This window comes from Scleropages formosus, chromosome 10, assembly GCF_900964775.1.
Source record: "Scleropages formosus chromosome 10, fSclFor1.1, whole genome shotgun sequence".
Lineage (NCBI taxonomy): Eukaryota > Metazoa > Chordata > Actinopteri > Osteoglossiformes > Osteoglossidae > Scleropages > Scleropages formosus.
Genome location: NC_041815.1, coordinates 4,398,887 through 4,418,096, shown reverse-complemented (window position 1 = coordinate 4,418,096; position 19,210 = coordinate 4,398,887). Strand labels below are relative to the sequence as shown.

General features: G+C 44.4%; 1 protein-coding gene across 1 annotated transcript in view; it reads right to left on the bottom strand.

Annotated features, from left to right (window-relative positions):
- The window catches only part of LOC108941277 (neurobeachin-like), a 227,076-nt gene that overhangs the window by 56,178 nt on the left and 151,688 nt on the right, over positions 1-19,210 (bottom strand). The window contains exons 36-37 of the mRNA XM_029255523.1: positions 15,931-16,097; positions 4,124-4,248 (exon numbers count right to left, since the gene is read on the bottom strand). Of these exons, the coding sequence (XP_029111356.1) occupies positions 4,124-4,248; positions 15,931-16,097 (292 nt within the window). The remainder of the gene's footprint in view (positions 1-4,123; positions 4,249-15,930; positions 16,098-19,210) is intronic.

The following is a 19,210-nucleotide window of genomic DNA, read 5'->3' as shown; positions in this document are numbered from 1 at the left end:
GACAAAGAAAGACTATTAGCTGCTCGGTGAGCGCAGAGCTTCTTGGGTAACAATCACATATAGTGTCACAACTGGCTAACGGGTCACAATGAGCTCGTTACGGCAGCCTGGCCTCATTAGTGTCTTTACCGAAACGATTCACTTCAAGTGTTTTCTCATTAAGTGAGCCCTGGAGAAGAGGGAACAAACCCCTACGAGACCTTGACCTGCACTGATATAACCCTATCTCACAGTGTTCACTCTGTCTTCAGATCTTGTTAATGTCGCCATGAATCCTTCGGACTCAACTGTCAAACAGTAACGCACTATTGCATGTCTTCGCACATATCTCTAGACGTTCCTGTTCACAGATCATTCAGATCAGATGTACAGATCAGCAGCACTTTCATGTAGCCAGCAAGACGTTCCTACATGATGTAAAGTCACGAGGGCAACGTGTGAGGCATGGATCCATGTCTAACTGTGTCATTCCCAAAGGTTTGTGGAAGCAGGTGTTGAACAGCCCAATCCACTCTGATCTCAGCTCCATGCCCTTCTCCCTGTGTCCTCTCTGTTCCGCACACAAACATGCATACACACCATTGGAAGTCGGCCCTTGATCCAGGCAGCTAGTAGCATAGTGATAACAGCTACTGCCTTTGGATCCAAAGGTCAGAGGTTCAATCCCCACCTTCAGCTGTAGTACCCTTGAGCAAGATACTTACCTGAAATTGCTCTAGTAAAATTACTGAGCTGTATAAATGGGTAAATAATTGTAAGCTTGTAACCTTAACATTGTAAGTCACTTTAGAGAAAAGTGTCAGCTAAAAGAATGAATGTAATTTGGGTTTGTACCTTTTCCACTTTTTTTTCCCGTGACACTTAAAGCAAGATACTGAGCTTGTATCTGTGATCTCCCATCCTCCAATTAATCTATACTTCTTAGATGCTGCCTCAATCTGTGCTTTCAGCATTGTGTATTGAAATCCAAACAACACAGGAACTGGGCAACAGTTAGATTTCACCCTCGGTTTAAAGACGGCCAATTTGTCCCCTTCAATCCAGGGCAAGCTCAAGGATCCAGCCGAGCTGAGCTTCTCACCCGTCCATAATGACGATAGTAGAACTGTTGGTAGTATTTACAGCCGGAATTGAGGTGGACACAAGGGAACACCCATCGGTTAGAAAGCAGTATCGCCATCCTGTCCTGTTTCGCATCAAGACACAACCCCTCCTTATTTCGTACCTGTGTAATTAAGACATTTCCAAGGGGTACAAATGTTCATGAGAGCCAGTTACAGATCAGCAAAACATCTCATATTACTTAGGAATCTGTTCCAGAGATTTCAGCATCAGAGAAACTTTGCATTTGCTCAGTTTTTAGCTGAGTAGCCAGTTTATGAACCAAAGTTGCAAAGGAAGACTTAAAGCAAGTAAACCCCAAGTGCCCGCTGGTTTGCTGAAGTGCAGGCAACTAATCATACAAATGTGTCACCCTCATAAAACAATGATAGATTATGATTTTGGTTACTTAGCCTTATACAAGCTACCAGTTGTGGGTTAAAAAAATCAATATTGCTAAAAAAAAAAATCTGTCCACTATAAATAAAAATATTAAGTGAAATTATGTTTCTCATTACCGTTACATCAGTTTAATTACAAGCACTCCTCACTTAACGACCTACCTGTTTAACGACCGCGCGGACTTACGACCAGCTCTCCGACCAGTCGGTATTGTACGCTGTATGAGAACTTTGGTCGTGGAAACGGCAGTGCGGGGTCTCAGCGTCAAGCATCTCATCTCGCATCACCCTTTCTCAGTCTCAGTGTCGTTCCCACAGTCGCTCAGTATTCGATACACTAGCGTTTGCAATCTCCAAGACTACATATTTCGTCTATTAATTTGAAGGCGTGCGAAGGCGAAGAATCGACGGAAACATTTACAGCAAGCCATGGAAAATATAAATATACTAATAATGTTATAAACGGTGCAAAGGTGGCATTAAAACAATATCTAAAGATGGTTGACACAAACCCACTACCAGTACAGTATGCTTGAAATATTGGTAAAGGCAACTCCTCGCTTATCGACCAATTCGCTTAACGACCTAGTCGTAGGAACGGAACTTGGTCGATAAGTGAGGGGTGCCTGTATTTGTCATAGTTACAAACAAATCCTAAATAAAATTTGATTCTTTCATGATGCCTCAGGACATTATGATTAAAGACAAAGACTATACGAGTTGATCTTTTGTTTTTCATACCTTAGGAATGTCATTGCTTTTTGTGCAACCCTTATAACGAAATGAATTTGCATCACTTTAAAGAGACCTGGTTAGAAAAACTTAATCATTAATCATCAAAATGAATCATTTTCAAAGACTTTTAAGGGTCTAAGATGATGTTAGCAAAATTAGAGAAATTTTTCCTAAATCATCATGGCTGCCACCATTTCGAGCAACATGCTGAAGACTTTTCAGTACAGTAACAAACTGTTTTCTCATCTGGTTTAAAGTAAAGGTCATGAGACTGACCCAAACGATTCATCTGTGTAATCTGCAATTCAGAGAAGCAGATTCACACAATGGGACATGATCATTCATATAACATGATGTATAAATTATAAAATTGAGTATCTGGTTCTTTCAGCAGCTTATTTGTTATTTGTGATTAAAACAGTCAAACCATGATTTTTTTCCCCTCTTTTGAGTTATCATACCTTGAAAAAAAAAAAAAAATCATCAGAATATTTCTAGCAGCCACCAGCAACATGTCCCCAGGCTGATGAACATGAGGACAGAAGCTGTTCCAGGTACAAGGAACCAAAAACCTCCTGCTGCTGAACTCAAACATACTCGCCAAAGACTGCTCAAAATGAAGAGGATCAACTTGTGTTTTCTTCTTGTTTACAGGTAATTAAGCCTTTACATCTGAGAGACAGATATATATTGTTTGCTCACAATGAAAGTGAAGCCAGGGAGTGTCTATAATAATAATAATAAATAGGAGAAATAAGTCAGCTTAATAATAACAATTCTAGATAAAAATTTTTTAAGATGACTTTAAGATGACTTCCTTGTCCAAATTTTAAATAAAATTTTATTATTATGCTGATTTCATTGTCCAAGGCAACTAGTCCAATGTCCAATGCTAAATAACCAGCGTTACGATGATTTCCCCATTTGATGAGCAGAGCATTCGTACAGTTTCAATTTAGGGAACATACCTTGTTCAAAAAAAAAAAAAAAAAACTGTAATACTTATGGGATGTGATCCAGGAACCCTCAGACTGCACTAACCTTTACATTGCGCACATGGTCTGATGGTTGTTGCTTTAAGTCCGACATGGAACACTGCAGGGTCCTTTAAGTCAATTGCGCCATTTTAATAACCCAGCTGTATAAGCAACAAAATAGCAAAAATAATAATAATATTTGTTCTTAAGCAGTATTACTGGTGTAGTACTACTTGAATTAATTCTGGGATTGTTGGTAAAATAAATGTTATGAGAGCTGGAGCCTGTCTGCGTTTCCTGCAGGTCAGACTATATGTGCTCAGGGTGTTTAACGGGGGGCCCTGCCTCTCTATAAAACGCCGTGTTGTGTGACAGAAAGCAACAGCAGTGCAGCGATCTGGCCAGCAGAACCACATTAAATGGGGTCAGCGGAGGAAAGTTTCTCACAAAGAGTAACAGTTTTTTTTTTTTTTTTAAAAAAAAAAAAAAAAAAAAAAAAAGCAGAGCAATTTGTTGCAGGTGGAGGAGAAAGCAGTAGTGGAACTGTTCTGCCATGTTCAATTCACAAAGCCCATAAAAAGCAATCCTATAAACATGACAACGCATGTCTTTTTTTTTCTCTGCAGCGGGTGGTACCTAGGTGATACCCCGGGTAAGCATGCTCCCAAACTCTTACCTTACCATGGTAAACAAAATTTAAGTTGATACATTTTTATGTTGATTTCGAATTGCGTGACTAGAAAATAGGTTATACCGCAAGAACTATTTGCGACCGTTTCATCGGTCTACCGAACAGCTTCCGGGACATGGCAACTAATTTGCCATGAACGTGACGAAGGAAATCTGCAACGAGCTCAGAAAAGGTAGGGATGAGCTGGTGGAACCAGTGGACACGACCACAGTACTGACCATACTCTTCCAGCGACTTGAGCGCGACGTCGGCGTGGGTGGAACCAAAGGAATTGCGAACAAATCTCCGCCTCCGTCGCAGGTCGTCCTCCCAGTAGTCAAGGCGCCAGAAGTCATCCAGGTGGCTATGGAGAAACAAGGGGAGGATGGGGATTAGAGATGCCACAGCAAGGAACTCGGAGCTCCGATCATCTGAATTCTTGATGTATCTGGCATGGGGGGATGGCAAATCGGGCAGTCCCTCCGGACGGAGGCCCTTGTGAAGGCTAGTGTGCCATGCAACACCCTGCAGCGGTGGCCACCACGGCCACATAAATCACAGCCGGCTCCATTAACAAATACGGCATCAAATTACAAGTATAAATGGTGCAGCTTGCCTGCTTTTTTAACAGTGTTTTTTAACAAGTCCCGTAAATCAAAAAAGGAGACCCTCAGCGCAGATAGCTACGGCTTAATGATCCGAGGGTGGCTGATGGGGGTGGGGCTCACGTGGCTGGGGCCCCGGGCCTATAAAATATTCCCCTGCCCCCTGCTTATGCGGAGCCATGATTAAAATAATGTGCTAAAATATTCATTGAAATGATTCCCGAGCCCCCCCTGGAGCAAACCCGCAGAAAATTGCATTTTTTTATTCATTATTAATAACATTGAATTAGGATGGCAGAAAAGACAGAATGCGCCTTATAAGAGAAGGGAAAAAAATATGTAAAGCTCCAGCATGTGGTAACCATCTTTGTAAATAATTATTCCGACATTAGAGCGGACCCAGGGTAATTTTATTGCTTGCAGCTAATGTAAACCATTAGGAGGGCTGCTCCAGCCAGCCAGCCTGCATCAGGTTACTAAGTGCTTCTCCTTTTCAAGTGCACACGGTCAGGGGACTTTTCAAAGGCTTTCTGCTTCCTCCACGGGAAAGTGCTGCAACCAATTTGGCGCGAAGGGTGTGCACGGAGAGGCGAAGGAGCAGGGTGATGAGTAAAAAACAGTCTGGGAGCAGACGACAGCCATGCTGGGGACAAGCCCCGGTCAAAACACGGTCGGCATGTGGTTCAGTTTTGTCGTCGCAGCCCCCACCCCCCACATTGCTTCAGTGACGGGAGTATCATTTCCGTGTGCTCTGCCATTTATTTTCCAGGAAAATAGAAGTAGACAAAGGCAGTGCATCGAGACCCCGTGGTCTCTCTTCCCGGCGACTGAAACTACACCGCATCACAGAGTTGAGCTACCTGGCATAAAAGAGCAGTGCTTAGGAGTCTTAGGCAAAACAGCTGGCATTCAAACATCCAAATGTGCCTATGCTACATCGACTCTGACAGAGCAAAAAAAATTACAAAACTGTTGCCCTACAACCTTCGTGAGCAGAGGGATATCACTGTCCAAGTTCCATTTACATTAGATTCCATTAGATCTACATCTAGCAGACACTTTGCTCCAAAGGAACTTACAGCCTTAAGCAACCTACAGTGACTAAGGCATTTATATAGCTGGGTCATTTTTTCCTTGTGCAAGGGTACGAGAGCAGGAGGTCAGATTTGAACCCGGGTCCTTTGAGCGGAAGGCAAGCGGCTCTAAACGCAACGGTTGAGTCCGAATTAGTTTGCGTAGCTTCCAGAACACCAGTTCCAACCACGGACTCGACTGTAGCGTCATCCTGCTTATTGCAACATTTGGGATCAGAGCCACCCTGCACGCCCGCCCCAAACATCCCCCAACTCAACTGAACTCTAATATCAGGATCCTGTGCAAAAGCGAGGAAAATCCAAGCACTGATTCTGCATGCTAAACAGAATTAAGTCCTTAGCTTCCAGCCACTGATTTCATTGTATAGCTTTTCTCCCCGCTTCCATGATGTTGGGGCCGTCTAAACAGATTAAAGTCTTACAAGGGGATCACATGACAAAAGCTACCTCCACGTTTCATGAATATAATATCTACAAATGTCAGAAAGCGAGAGACTCAAGGGACTTAGCAGGGCTTGACAGCATAGTAAGAGCTGATCCTCAGTTTAGCATCAATCAAGCGAGTGCGTGCTGTACATCTCTTTCAGTATGTTTGCATCTCAGTGCGTGCACTTGTTTCTCACCGTGTCCAAATGCACACTTCTGCATAGGTACATGCCTTAGTGTTTGTATTTTTCTGTTTCCTCCACATATGCACACCTCTTGTGTTTGTACATGTGTGTGTTACTCTTGCGTTCTTCCTCCGTGCGCCTGAATGGGAAGGATGCATTCCTGCGTATTTTTCTTTGCATTTCCACGTGCATGTGCGTGTGGCGGGAGGATGCTAATTTGGGCCGGTCCACAGCTTGTCCCCCCCCCCGTCAATCTGGCCCAATGTGCGCCGAGGGAGCGCAGGAGAGGAGAGAGACGTCAGCGGGGCTGAAAGGCGAAACCCACAAAAACAATATTGTGAATGTAAAATTTAACAGGCAGGGAGCAGAAATCTCACGTGGGAGGCTCACAGATTACTGCGAAGCAGTGTCAAACTCCCAATCTTGCTCCACATAAGCTTTAGCAACCTACAGCAGAATCCTGCGCTAATGCAAGACAAAAATCTAAACAACCCAAAAAGCAGGTTTAAAAAACTGATTATGCACTTCGTTTTAGAGGGTTAAACTTACTGAGGGTCGTCAGGCACATATACACAATGACAAAAGAGAGGTGCCCATGTTGGGCAGATTGCTTAGGAAGCCTAGGACACCCAGGTCCATGCATGGACAGTGTCCCACAATAGCCCTTGAAATAAGGCTCAAATGAAACAATTACACTGCAAATGCTCCTTCATTTGAAATGGGAGTTATAATCGGGGGGGTGCAGTGGGTTGACCGGGTCCTGCTCTCTGGCGGGTCTGGGGTTCGAGTTCCGTTTGGGGTGCCTTGCGACGGACTGGCGTCCCGTCCTGGGTGTGTCCCCTCCCCCTCCAGCCTCGCGCTCCGTGTTGCCGGGTTAGGCTCCGGCTCGCCGCAACCCTGCTTGTTTTGTAAGGGCTACTAAATTCAAAGAGAGACACAAGCAAAGAATATCTTCTAAAAGACCCAAGGCCTTTGCAAAAGGGGGAAAAAAGAAAAAAAAACACAACACCTTATTGACATTTGTGACCTGACATGAGGACCTCAGCGGCACACAACACGTCTGTTTTGGGCCACATACAAATAGAAGACTGTCGTACGCCAGAAGCTCTGCCATTTAATTAACCCCCTCATTCGCTGTTTACAGGATGCTCATAGAGGAGCAAAGTGGAACCGAATTAAGGCTTCTGGGAAGGTGTCCCAGTCCCCTGAGACACGTTATGGCAGCTTGCTCCTTTGAGTGACACCCTACGGGTTTGCTCTACTCACACAGAAAAAGAAAAAAGTGACAGCAAGTCTCCCTGAAGGCTAGAAAAAATTTATTAGTCACATCCCCCATCAATCACCCAAATGGACTTCAAACTGCATTTTAAGAGCTAATTTTCCAGCGCCGATAACCGAAACTATCAGCGAGAAAAACGCGACTGCTTTTATTTATGGCTGCTTGTCGCCTCCCAAATTGCTCAGCGACAAATGAATAAAAGACAGCATCTTTCTGCTTTTGTTGTGCCGTGCGTCCGCGGGCTGCCTTTCTTGTGGCTGTGGGGCTGAGGTTTTCGGCGACACATGGTGTAATGCATCCACCCGGTCATATGGGGAACTCTCCTCGTTCACAAAAGGGCAGTAAAAACCAGACTGCTATGAATCAAGCTAAAAAGGCGAAGGAAATGGATGCACCCGTTACAATCACCACAAATAATAAAAAATAAATAAGTTTCAGGCACATGGATGCATCTTTAAGCACAGAAATGTGCTGTAGCTCGTTAAATCTGGTAAAGACCATGCCCTCTGCTTTGACTGATCATGAGAAGAAGAAGGTGGTCAGGGCAGCGGGGTCATAAATATTGCTTTGTTTGTAGAAACACATCTTGCATGTGCATCTGTCACCTGTGGTGTGTATGAAGCCTGTATGAATAACTATATGAATTGGTATTGCTCATAAAAACACTTTCACCCAACTCGATGTGGAAGTAGTAAGAAGATGAAGTGAACCTTGTCAGAAGAAAAAAAAAAAAAAAAAGCCTTACAAATACAAACACAACAGACACAGATAGTTACTACAAAAAAAAAAAAAAAATTTAAATAAAATAAATCCCTCCAAAGCTCATCATAAAGTACCTTAACTGGACGGATCATCTGCCAGACGCCTACCTTGAAGAAACTATTCACTTGACTGAAGCCTTGAATGCATTTATTTATGTTATTGGGGGCCGTTCATAAGTTAGTGTCGGGATCAGAATAACTGCTTGTTGGAAGTAGCGGGTGACGTGAAGCCCCACGTCAGGTACAGCATAAATGTTTGCGTTTTAGCACGTCTCCATCTGCCAACTGTGGAATCACAACATAGCAGCAGCATTACTACAGCAAGACTCTTCGCGTAGAAGCAATATTCCTCGGAGACAAAGACCCTACATTTTACCAACTCGGCAACATGACACTTGACCAAAGCAAGACCATCTTCTTGTGTTTGTTAGATGTCCGAGAAAAAGACTGGCCTTCAAAGGTTTCCTATAAAATCCACATTAGAAGTTCCGTTCCACTGAATAGCTTCTTTCGGGTCAATAGCGAGGACGGGACAACCTCATTGATCAAAATACCGGCAACACAACAAAAGGACATCGGCCATTAACATTTCTCCTCCGTGAGACCAGTATTTCTGTTCCCGAGAGCAGCAAGGGAAGCGAGTCCATTCACAGAAGAGCAAGAAATATCAGCAGTCCAGCACAACGCTGGGTTTCTGCAGCCTGAAATGTGTCGTCACAAAAAGACGCACTTTGGCAGAGCACAGAAGGGAAATTCAATAGGATGCCTTTATTTCCTGTAAATGGCTCCACTGGAGGGGCACAGCGAGTGTAATTAGAATGAATGTCAGCAATCAGCGGCTGCTCTGTTTAAGAGGACGAAGGCCTGGTTTTCGTCACAATCGCACTGGGGCAGGACGGAGCCCTTCCATTACCCCTAGCCCCACAACTGTGACCCCAAACACGACCCTGACCTCACACACTCCCCACATCGAGAACAAACGCCCCCTTTCCCTTCGCCTATGTCTCTTTATAACCCTGGGAACGATTTATGTGCGGGGTATTTAGCACTTCCACATCTAATCTCATAATAGCGAATTACGCAGTAAATTCATTTTCATACTGTCACATCATTCTACTTAAGAACTAATGAACTACACTGAGTATCTACAAGCGCTCAAAAAAAAAAAAAAATCACCCCAAATCAACTACGTGAATAAGCGAGTGCTTGCAAACATTTATATTTATTCAGACGTTTTTCTCCAAAGCGACGTACATCTCGCAGAAAATACGTGTGCATTACATTAGCAGAAAGAGACATAGTTGCAGACGTGTGATTCTTAAGTAATTCCTTTCCACTGCATGCACCAATTCTCATCATACGAGTAGCTGCATAAAAACTCAGAATGGACAAATCCTAATCGCCATGTTTACAAACTCGGCGAAACGACCAGATCTCCCAGCGCCTTTTGCAAAAGGTGTAGCCGTTCAATATTTCCGAGATCTGAGGACAACACTGTCCCAACCTAACTGTCTCGTTCATCTTTGATGCCTGCACTACGTGACACAACTTCACAAAGATCATAGTTTAAACAGTAAGAAGGAAACTAAGTAATTCCTTAGTGCTGAAGTGAAGAAAAAGATATGTGGGATTACTGCAAAATTAGGGTACATCAGTGTAAAGGACACAGGGGAGACGCTTGCAATGCACGGCAAAAGAGAGGTTCTCCCAAACTTATTTTTGCTCAAGTAAATTAACGAGGTGGCACAAATGCCCTTTGCAGGCTATAATTAGCAGAGACGGCAAGGTTAAACGCTACCAAAGAGACTCGTGTCTAAAGGACAAAGGAGATGGGCGAGAAGAACAACGAGAAAAGGCGAGGAGAAAAAAAAAAAAAAAAAAAAAGAGCAACGTCAACTTTGTTATTTTCGAATCTCATTTTTATAATCAGATCGGCTCTTCCCCACTTGGATGTGTAACCTTCATTCCCAGTTATTTTCATTTTGGTTTGTGCTGTAAGGATCTGCATTCCAATATTTTCCAAATCAGAAGAGATAAGACGCACACATGTACATTTTATTACGTAAACCCTACAATTTCATTTTAAGTCAAAGTGACAGCGGTACCTGTAGATGTTGATGTCAAAGAACTGAGTATTTCTTTATTATTCAGTGTCACGTGTGTTTGTTGGATGCCAGTAGTATTTAGCGTTGACGATTTTCGGCGGTTACGCTGAGCGAGGAGCCTGGTGCAACAGACAGATGTCACACCTGTCTGTTCTGCCGAAGTGTTGGGTTGGGGGAGGTCTCCATGGACGGTCACGGCTGAAGATGGGCGACAGGGGTGCAGCGCAAGCTACACTGCATACCGATGCGAGAAAAGGAAGGAGGCCAGCCACTTGGCGAAGAGTTTCTCCACCAAGAAGAGAAAATAACTGAAAAACAGCACTGAACTCCTAATAAGCAGAGTGAAGGGTGTGTGTTGACTGAACATTCTCCCAAAGCCAAGAGTTAAGGTAAACACACTTTTATATTCCCCGTGGCCTTCTCGTTTGCAAAAGTAGGCTTCTAACCCAATCAGATAGAACCGGACCAGATCCGAGCCCAGACCAGAAGGGTGCTGCGTGGTCCGGCCCTCACGTCGGCCACGGCAAAGGGAATTGATATCCCTTCCGCGTGAGACCGGACACCACTCGGCAAGGGAGCATGTGACTGAAAGGTCCATTTCGTCACAAAGTTATTATCCGGCACCAGATTGTCCCCATTCGTCACGAGCGAGAGATTAAACTCACTGTTAGTCGAGGGAAACGACCAGTGCAGAGCTTCCCTGCAGATCAATACGCGCTACCGCTTTCTCCTTCCCTTTTCCTGTGGCAAAAAAGTAATTATACAGCAGGAATGTTGACAATCGATAGCCCAGTCAGGTTAAGTTAAGGTCTTCCTTGGGGGCTTCTGAGGGCGTCTCTCCGTCAGCCTTCGCCGACAGGGCTGACATCCACACCTCCGCCATGTAACGGCGGTACGGCTGTCTGCCTCACCTTGTTCCGCATTTGTGTTCAGAGGGTCGCGCGAAGCAATTAGCACATCGGCAGCAGGTGGAGGGCGAACAAGATTAAAAAACAGAAAGTGGAGAAATTGAACGGCGAAAAGCTGTGCTTCCTATAATGGAAAACATGCTTTTAAAGAACAGCCCCGCATCAACCCCCAGACCCATTAAAGGAAGGAGCGCTGAGAAGAGGAAGTGTCTCTTAATTTGAGAGAAACTCATCGGGTCACCTTTGAGGATGGGGTAAAGATGTTAAGGAATCCAGGTTCATTCACAGGAAAATGGCAAGATTCACGTAAACTAACATTTACATTAGAATTTTAGCGGATGCGTTTTTCCAGGGCGACTTAGAACGTTATGATACTTGCACTGATTTACCGAATTACATACATAGGTCATTTTCACTGGAGCAGTCTTGGGTAAGTACCTTGCTCAAGAGTACTACAGCAGGAGCGCAACACGCTACAGCCAAAAGGTCCTTAGCACGAAGGCTTCAGCAGACCGCCTTCTGAAAAATCTACACTTGTAAGATTTCAACCTTAACGGGTTCATTATACAGAAGGCGTGCTATAGTGTTCACTTCATCGAGCAGCCCGGCAGAGTCTACCGATTACGTTGTAAACACCACACACGTTCCCAGCACTGAACGTAGCCAGCTAGTAAAACAGATGTATTTAACGAAAGAGCGTTGTCATTTTAAACACAGGCGCCTCCCCATTGTGTCTCTCACACTACTATTACCTCCACAGTGACTGGCGGATAACAGTTCACTCACATAAGCATGCCGCAGCTTTCGAGCTAACTAAATTAATCTTAAATCAATTCAAATGACACTTCTGACATCTCCTTTCTTGTGGCAAGGCTGAACTTTATAATCCACTGGCTTGGGTCAGGGGTCAACAGGGAAAGGGTGGGCAAGGGCAGAGAAAATCACTCCTTCGGTATAAAAAAATCTGACATCCAATTTCAACTTGATTTATCAGTATGAAGCCAAAATTGATAGAATGTCATTACGAGGCTGCCAGCTGTCCACGAGGGCAGTATCCAAGCCTTTTTCATTTGGATTTAGCAGCACAGATCAATACAACCCTATACTGTTTCAATTTGAGAAGTATTGATTTCCTGATGCCAGCTCAATACTGGGACATTCATCATCAGGGAAGCATAAAGTATGATCGCACATACATCCACACTACAGATTTGGTTATACGCTAGTGGGTCATGTGACTTCTAGCTGCAAATCTGGTTATTCACATCATGTCACCGTGTCATATGACCCCCAGCTGTGCACAGATTTATTTCTTTGCTGCCAGGTCAGGTGACCACTGGGTGCCAACACATTTGGTTTGGAGCTGTCGAGTCACATGACCTTTGGTCCCATGCAGATTTAGGGATACAGCACTTATCCATCGCATGCTGAGCTTTAAGGTGACCGATTTGCTCCCTGGAAAGAATATCCGACGTGAGTACAGTCAGGATAGGCTTCCTGGGGATGAAAAATGTGCAGGAGGACTCGTCACGGCATGTTCGGTGGAAAACGGCAGAAACCAGTTTTCTTCATTGTTCTGCTCAACCTACATGACCATTCAGTCTTGAGCCATGACAGTCTTAGAAGAAACAAAGCAGAGAACAGAGAAAACATTTTTTTTTTTTGGCTCCAGCACAGTTTCTACCGGCTACGTACAATTACACAAAAGCACACACCAACATATACTCTTGCTCTTGCAGAAGCACCCTCATAAGGAGATGCAGACATAATGCACAACTCCTTTCAAATGCCCGAAGAGGAACGGGGGTGGGTAGTGCGTGGGCTATATTTTTTACAATAGCAGCATAAATGAAGGAGTTAATGTAGCATTGAATAAGGCCTCGCCGCTCGACTGTAACAGTGCCGCAAGCTCCAAGGAATATTGCTTCATTTATCTTACGCCGCAGGCCACTGTTAACGCCTGAATTTGCTTTCAGTCGATGCCATCATTTACAGATTGGTTTGAGGAGGTCAGCTTACTTCAGCCAACCCATGAAGAATACAGCCCCCACACCCAAACAAACCAGAATGTAAATATTTCAGCGATTTCCTTCTCGTGCCCACTGTGCAGTCCGTATGGAGATCATCTCATATTTGCAGAGATGCGATAGACGCTACTGAATATTAACTATTTCAAGTTGCATCCAAACCATGTGGAAAACAAATACCAACAGGTTGAGGTCAGATTAGGTAGACTGCCTACCTGCACAGAGATATTCGTATGCCGGCAAAATGTTGTTTTGAGTACAGGTGTATTTTTATACCTTAGGGTTTTGTGTAGTCGTACCATCTACATTCCTAGCACCTTTGAGTTCAACCAGAGAGTATTCCACTATTACTCCTGTCATCTTCTTATGTATCATGACACAATGCAGTTTTGTTACACACGTTGTCACCTGATATGCTTTATAATAAAATTTTTTTAAAAAAAAAAAAAAAAAAAAAAAGGTTTTCACGTAACCTGTTTTTACACACCCGGCACTGGAGACCTGACAGTGCGTTTTGGTGGATCAGAGTGGTGAGCAGAGGAGCAGGGCAGGCCGTACAGGTCACCAGGAGGACATTGGTACATACTCAGTGCACTCACTGTCTCAAATGGCACAAGGCCCTCGAGTCCCAGAGCCCAACAAAGCGACTATCCCAACAGCGAGCGAGGAAAGCAAAAAAAAAAAATTTTAAAGACTTGTTCACACTTCCTTTAAAAGGACACAAAATTGTCCTTTTAAAGCCTCTTCTCTTTTTCAGTGGATATATTAGCCCAGGGGGGCATGGTGGTGCAGTGGGTTGGACCGCAGTCCTGCTCTCCGGTGGGTCTGGGGTTCGAGTCCCGTTTGGGGTGCCTTGTGATGGACTGGTGTCCCCTCCCGGGTGTGTCCCCTCCCCCTCCAGCCTTATGCCCTGTGTTGCTGGGTTAGAGACTCTGGCTCCCCGTGACCCCGTATGGGACAAGCGGTTCAGACAATGTGTGTGTGTGTATTAGCCCATCTGTTCATTTGTAACAGTAAATACCTGCAGATGTGTTATGATCTTTTTTCAGCTACGATGCTTCCTGTGTTCTATATACAGTATCTGCAAGTTGTTTCTTGGGAAAAACAACAAATGGTTGGAAAACGGGGAGAGAAAAAAAACAGAAAATACCAGTGGATGAAATGGACAGAAGTGAAAGCAAAGCAACACACAAGTGTCGCACATGGAATTTGCTGCAGAAGAGCTGGGAAGACACGTCACTGGGTTTCCCGCTCAAACTCGTTAACCGCGAGACTCGTAAAAAAAAAAAAAAAAAAAAAAAAAAACTAGCGCTCAACAAGTGCACTGAAACATTTCACTGGTGCTGTGTGTAGATACATTTAATTTTGCCGCTATAATTTGAGCATTATAAAGGAACTAATGGATAAACGACAGCAAAAAAAAAAAAAAAAAAAACCCTTCACCCGTATTTTCAATCCTCCTATATTCCACACCATTTTATTCTCTGTTAAACCGAACGCTTCTCATGTAGGGCCATGCACCACCACCCACAGAATCGAGAAAGAGCCATCAATCTGTCAATCCCTTCCGTGTCCAGGCTGAGCTTATTGTATATCTATACTCCCTCTGAACCGTAATCCTCTGAATCGGAGAGGTAGGAAGTAAACCGGAACTATGACACCGCTCACCGGTAAAGAGATAAACAAAGGAAAAGATATAAAGGGCTAATTGCTGAGCGGAAAATTGTAATTATCAGGCCTTCTCTCTCTTACACTTCCCGTATGACTGCGAAGAGCTTAACACCCAATCAAGAGCAAAGTGACACCCAACATATTACCATATCATACTCTACATTGTAAGGTGTAAAAAGCACATTTCAACGAGAAAAAAATATTTAAATGGGTGGTAAAAATATGTTAAGAAGTGTTACCCGTTCTCACCAAAATTGCTTTATCTCACTCCATCTATATGCAGACCGACTCCAATTAATCCCGGTAATGGTTTGCCAAGGAAATATTTCTTGGGGGAATCTCCATCTTTTATAGTTGTTGCTAAGATGATGTTTTTATCAAAACGTACTTACGGAGCTTGAATCATTCTTCCAGCTTGGCATTTTACTGGAGTATTTGGAGTACTTGACTCATGGGTACTATAGTGGGTGTGGTGAGAGAGACGTGAACAGATTTACTGTGGCTTACATTTCCATATCCTTAACCACTATGAACCTGCTGTCCCATCCCCGTTTACCTATAGCTAAAAATATCAACCTCTGATTCCAATATTCTTTTTTATTTTTCCCGTTATTCATTTCATTCAACCGCTAACGCTGTAATGACGTATTAATAATGATGTCTGCTGTGTAGTTACCAAAAGACTGCAAAACCGCCTTAGCATTCTCAGGTGTTGCTTTAACACCAGGCAGATGCTCGAGCATGTTCAACAGCATCTGAAGAGAGGAACTCAAGGCCATCCTGGACATACTCAAAGTCTGACAATCAGATCATCCAATCAGTCGCCTCCTGGGGATTAAGGGGAACTGTACCATAATTGAGTTTGCTGACCTGCAGTCTGACCTTGGTGGACTGCAAGAAAATTAGACCCAAGAACTGCCCTCCAGCTGTGTGTGTGTGTGTGTGTGTGTGTGTGTGTGTGTGTGTGTGTGGCACAGCCCCTCACCTCTGCGAGAGAGCACCCCAGGCCCCGTGTTTGTTGGTGAGGATGTTAAGGATCTTCTGTTTCAGCTGATTGGCTGTCACGTGGTCGCGGTGCTTGGCAGCGCTGATCAGGTGTTCGCACATCTTCTCCTCCTCCTTCCTGTCCGCCGCGTACTGGGCGCAGTTCGACTGGAAGGGAAAGAATCCGTTGAGCTACAAAATTCAAAGAAACCGAAGAAGCAAGCACGCCGTGGCGCGGACGTTCGTTCCGGCGTGTGTTTCGCTAATCTTCCGGGGGGCGATTTAGAGGAAAAAAAAAACTTTTCAACAACTGTACCGAGCAAACCAAGGACTCATTAAAGCACGTAACATTCACCGATATCTGAGTCGACAGAACTCTAAGCAGAACAAAGTGAAGCGAAACCCTACAGTAGATACGGATACTAAAGCTAGAGAAGATGAAAGGCATGCTGTAGGTGCTCAACTTGCGAGACTGGGATGACTGGAGATGTCCTGTCACATTAAAAAAAAAAAAGCTTTTCCAACGCTGTTGCCATCCCTCCCTCCCAATTTACACCCCATGTAGGGGAACACTTAAGGACGTCTGACAAGGAGCGCCAACACTCTTCACGGTCAGCGCGGTCCATCTATGACACAATTAAGGCCAGGGGAGGTTTGGCTGGACAGTCTCAAGTCTGGAAGCAACTACTCCCCATTTAGTTATAAAAAGTGACCTCCCTTGAAAAAAGGAAAAAAAGGAAAAAAAAAAAAAAAAAAAAAAAAAACATTTGTTTGCAGTTACTCAGAGGACTCGCGTAGAATGCGTTCATTCATCACGCTTCAAGTAGAAAGAAGCCCATCAGATTTAAAAGACTCCGTTGAGAGAAAGCTGCTGGAGATTATTAAAAAAAAAAAAAAAAAAAGAGAAAAGCTGCAATATCTAACCGTATGATTTTCAGCTTTCGAAATGACCTTTGGGGAAGTTGCTTCAAGCATTGCAACGGTCCCCCCCGCCCCCATCATCCGAAAGGTAATCTCGCCTGGCACATGCGACTTTATCTTTGCGGCTGAAATAAGATTGTCTTACTCCGGGGGCCCTGGGGGGATTTTTTTTGCTAATATTCAGAATCTAATTTGCTAACAGTAGCTGGAAGTTAATTGAATTTCCTGCTTTATATTTGAATTCTGTCAGATATTGTACCTAGGCGTATTCTTCAAACGGCAGATAACTCAATCTCCACTTGTCATCTCGCTGTGCAGAGCACTGACAAATATCAAATGTTATTTATCACTTAAAGGGGTACGAGGGGGCCTCACCCTGACACAAACCTAATTGTAAAAACGTCCTATTTGCCTCCTCTTTCTCCCATCTAAGCAGAAGGGCACAAAGCAGCAGCACTTCAGTGTGACAGCAGTCTGTTGCAGCACCTGGTGGATGGGACACATGGTGCGGGGTTCCAGCTCCCTCTTAGCCAATGGCAGCACCTCTCTGAGCATCTCACCTTCTTTATCTAGCAGGTCAAGGATACCCAGCGATGGTATATCAAGCACAGCAGCTTCCCCAGGGCTGCGTCGCCCAGATAAGAATGTGTGTACCGTGTGTACCATCTTAGAGGAAAAAGTGTCTGGCTCAATGAACTGTGCTTGCGCTGTGCATGTGTAGTCCTCCATTTGTTCTACCGTGTGTTCGGCTGCATAGGTGCGCGTCACTGTTCCGTGTGCGTGAGAGCCTGTGTGAGAGAAGTAGGTCAGAGTGTGTGAATGTGCATGCAATTCCACTCCTGCTATAGGACCCTGGAGCCAGGCACTTACCCTGAACTGAGGCAGTAAGAATACACTGCTGCGTACAATGCCACCCGTAACCACTGGACGGTTTAGGGAAATTTTGTTTTCTGCGACAGCACTTCTTCATCAAGGCCTTTTCTTACGGGTAAATTGCAACTAACTTAAAATGCAGTCCAGCAACACTGATGGTTGGACAGCTGGCATCAGCTAAATAAACAAACATTTCACTCACTCACTAACTGCTTATCCAAGTCAGGGTTATGGTGGTCCAGAGCCTATCCCAGAAGTACAGGGTGTAAGGCTGATCACGGTACACGCTGGAGGGAACACCAGTCAATCATAGGGTAACCTCGCAAACCTCACTCGTGCATTATGGGTGATTTAGAGTGATCAGTTCCCTTGAAACATGTCTTTGGACTCTGGGAACTCTAGAACTTTAATAATAGTAATAATAACAGCTACACATCATCTGAACCGCTTGTCCCATACGGGGTCGCGGGGAACCGGGGAACCGGAGCCTAACCCAGCAACACAGGGCGTAAGGCCGGAGAGGGAGGGGACACACCCAGGACGGGACACCAGTCCATCACAAGGCACCCCAAGCGGGACTCGAACCCCAGACCCACTGGAGAGCAGGACCCGGTCCAACCCACTGCGCCACCGCGCCCCTCCCCAATAACAACTATTATTATTATTATTATTATTATTATCGCTCTGTGGGTGTGTCTTACTATTACAACACATAGGGTGCGGTTGTGCTTTATGTGGAATAAGCAGGTCTGCATGACTGCTGAACTGAGACAGAGGTTTTCTGCATCTGTGAATGTGTGTGTGTGCCGTTTCATATTGGGTTATGGGAACAATTCAGTGTTAATTAACCTAACATTTACTATTCACAGTAATTGAATGTCAATGTCTTCTTTTTCCTTTCTGATTTAAACATGTATTGTTCAGCACATGGGTTAAAGACAGTCTCAAGGGTTTCCTCTTCCTTCCAGAAAGTGGGGATTTGGCTTCACAGAGGGGAGAAGGCTTAAACCCCTTAAGACCCCGTGGCTCTATTAGCACTACAGCATTTCACAGGCACTTATTAAATCTTTTTACTGCCAGCTAATAACCGGGCCTGTAATCCCAAACAGGAGACAATTTGGGGGTGGGGTGGAATTACTAAACAACCGATATCTGATGTTTTAGAGATCTCTCAGAATACATCTCTTCGAGTGCCCACCATGACACTAGTCCAGGATCATTGGAGTGCACGAACAAAAAAAAAAAAGATGGCAAAGAGTGTAAAATGTAACCTGGATCTCTGCTAGACTATGTTGTGAGCTGATTTTTTTGGGGTCGAAACCACATGTACTTTATTTAACTAACTGAACCACCCTCCCCGGGGGTCCTTCAAATTCATTTTGCTGACACCCCTTCATGAATACAGCTCAAGGCTGATGGGCCGATGTCTGCCCCCACGGACTTATCTCCAGACACGGTCGGAAGGAGTCTCAAACCCCCCGCCCCCC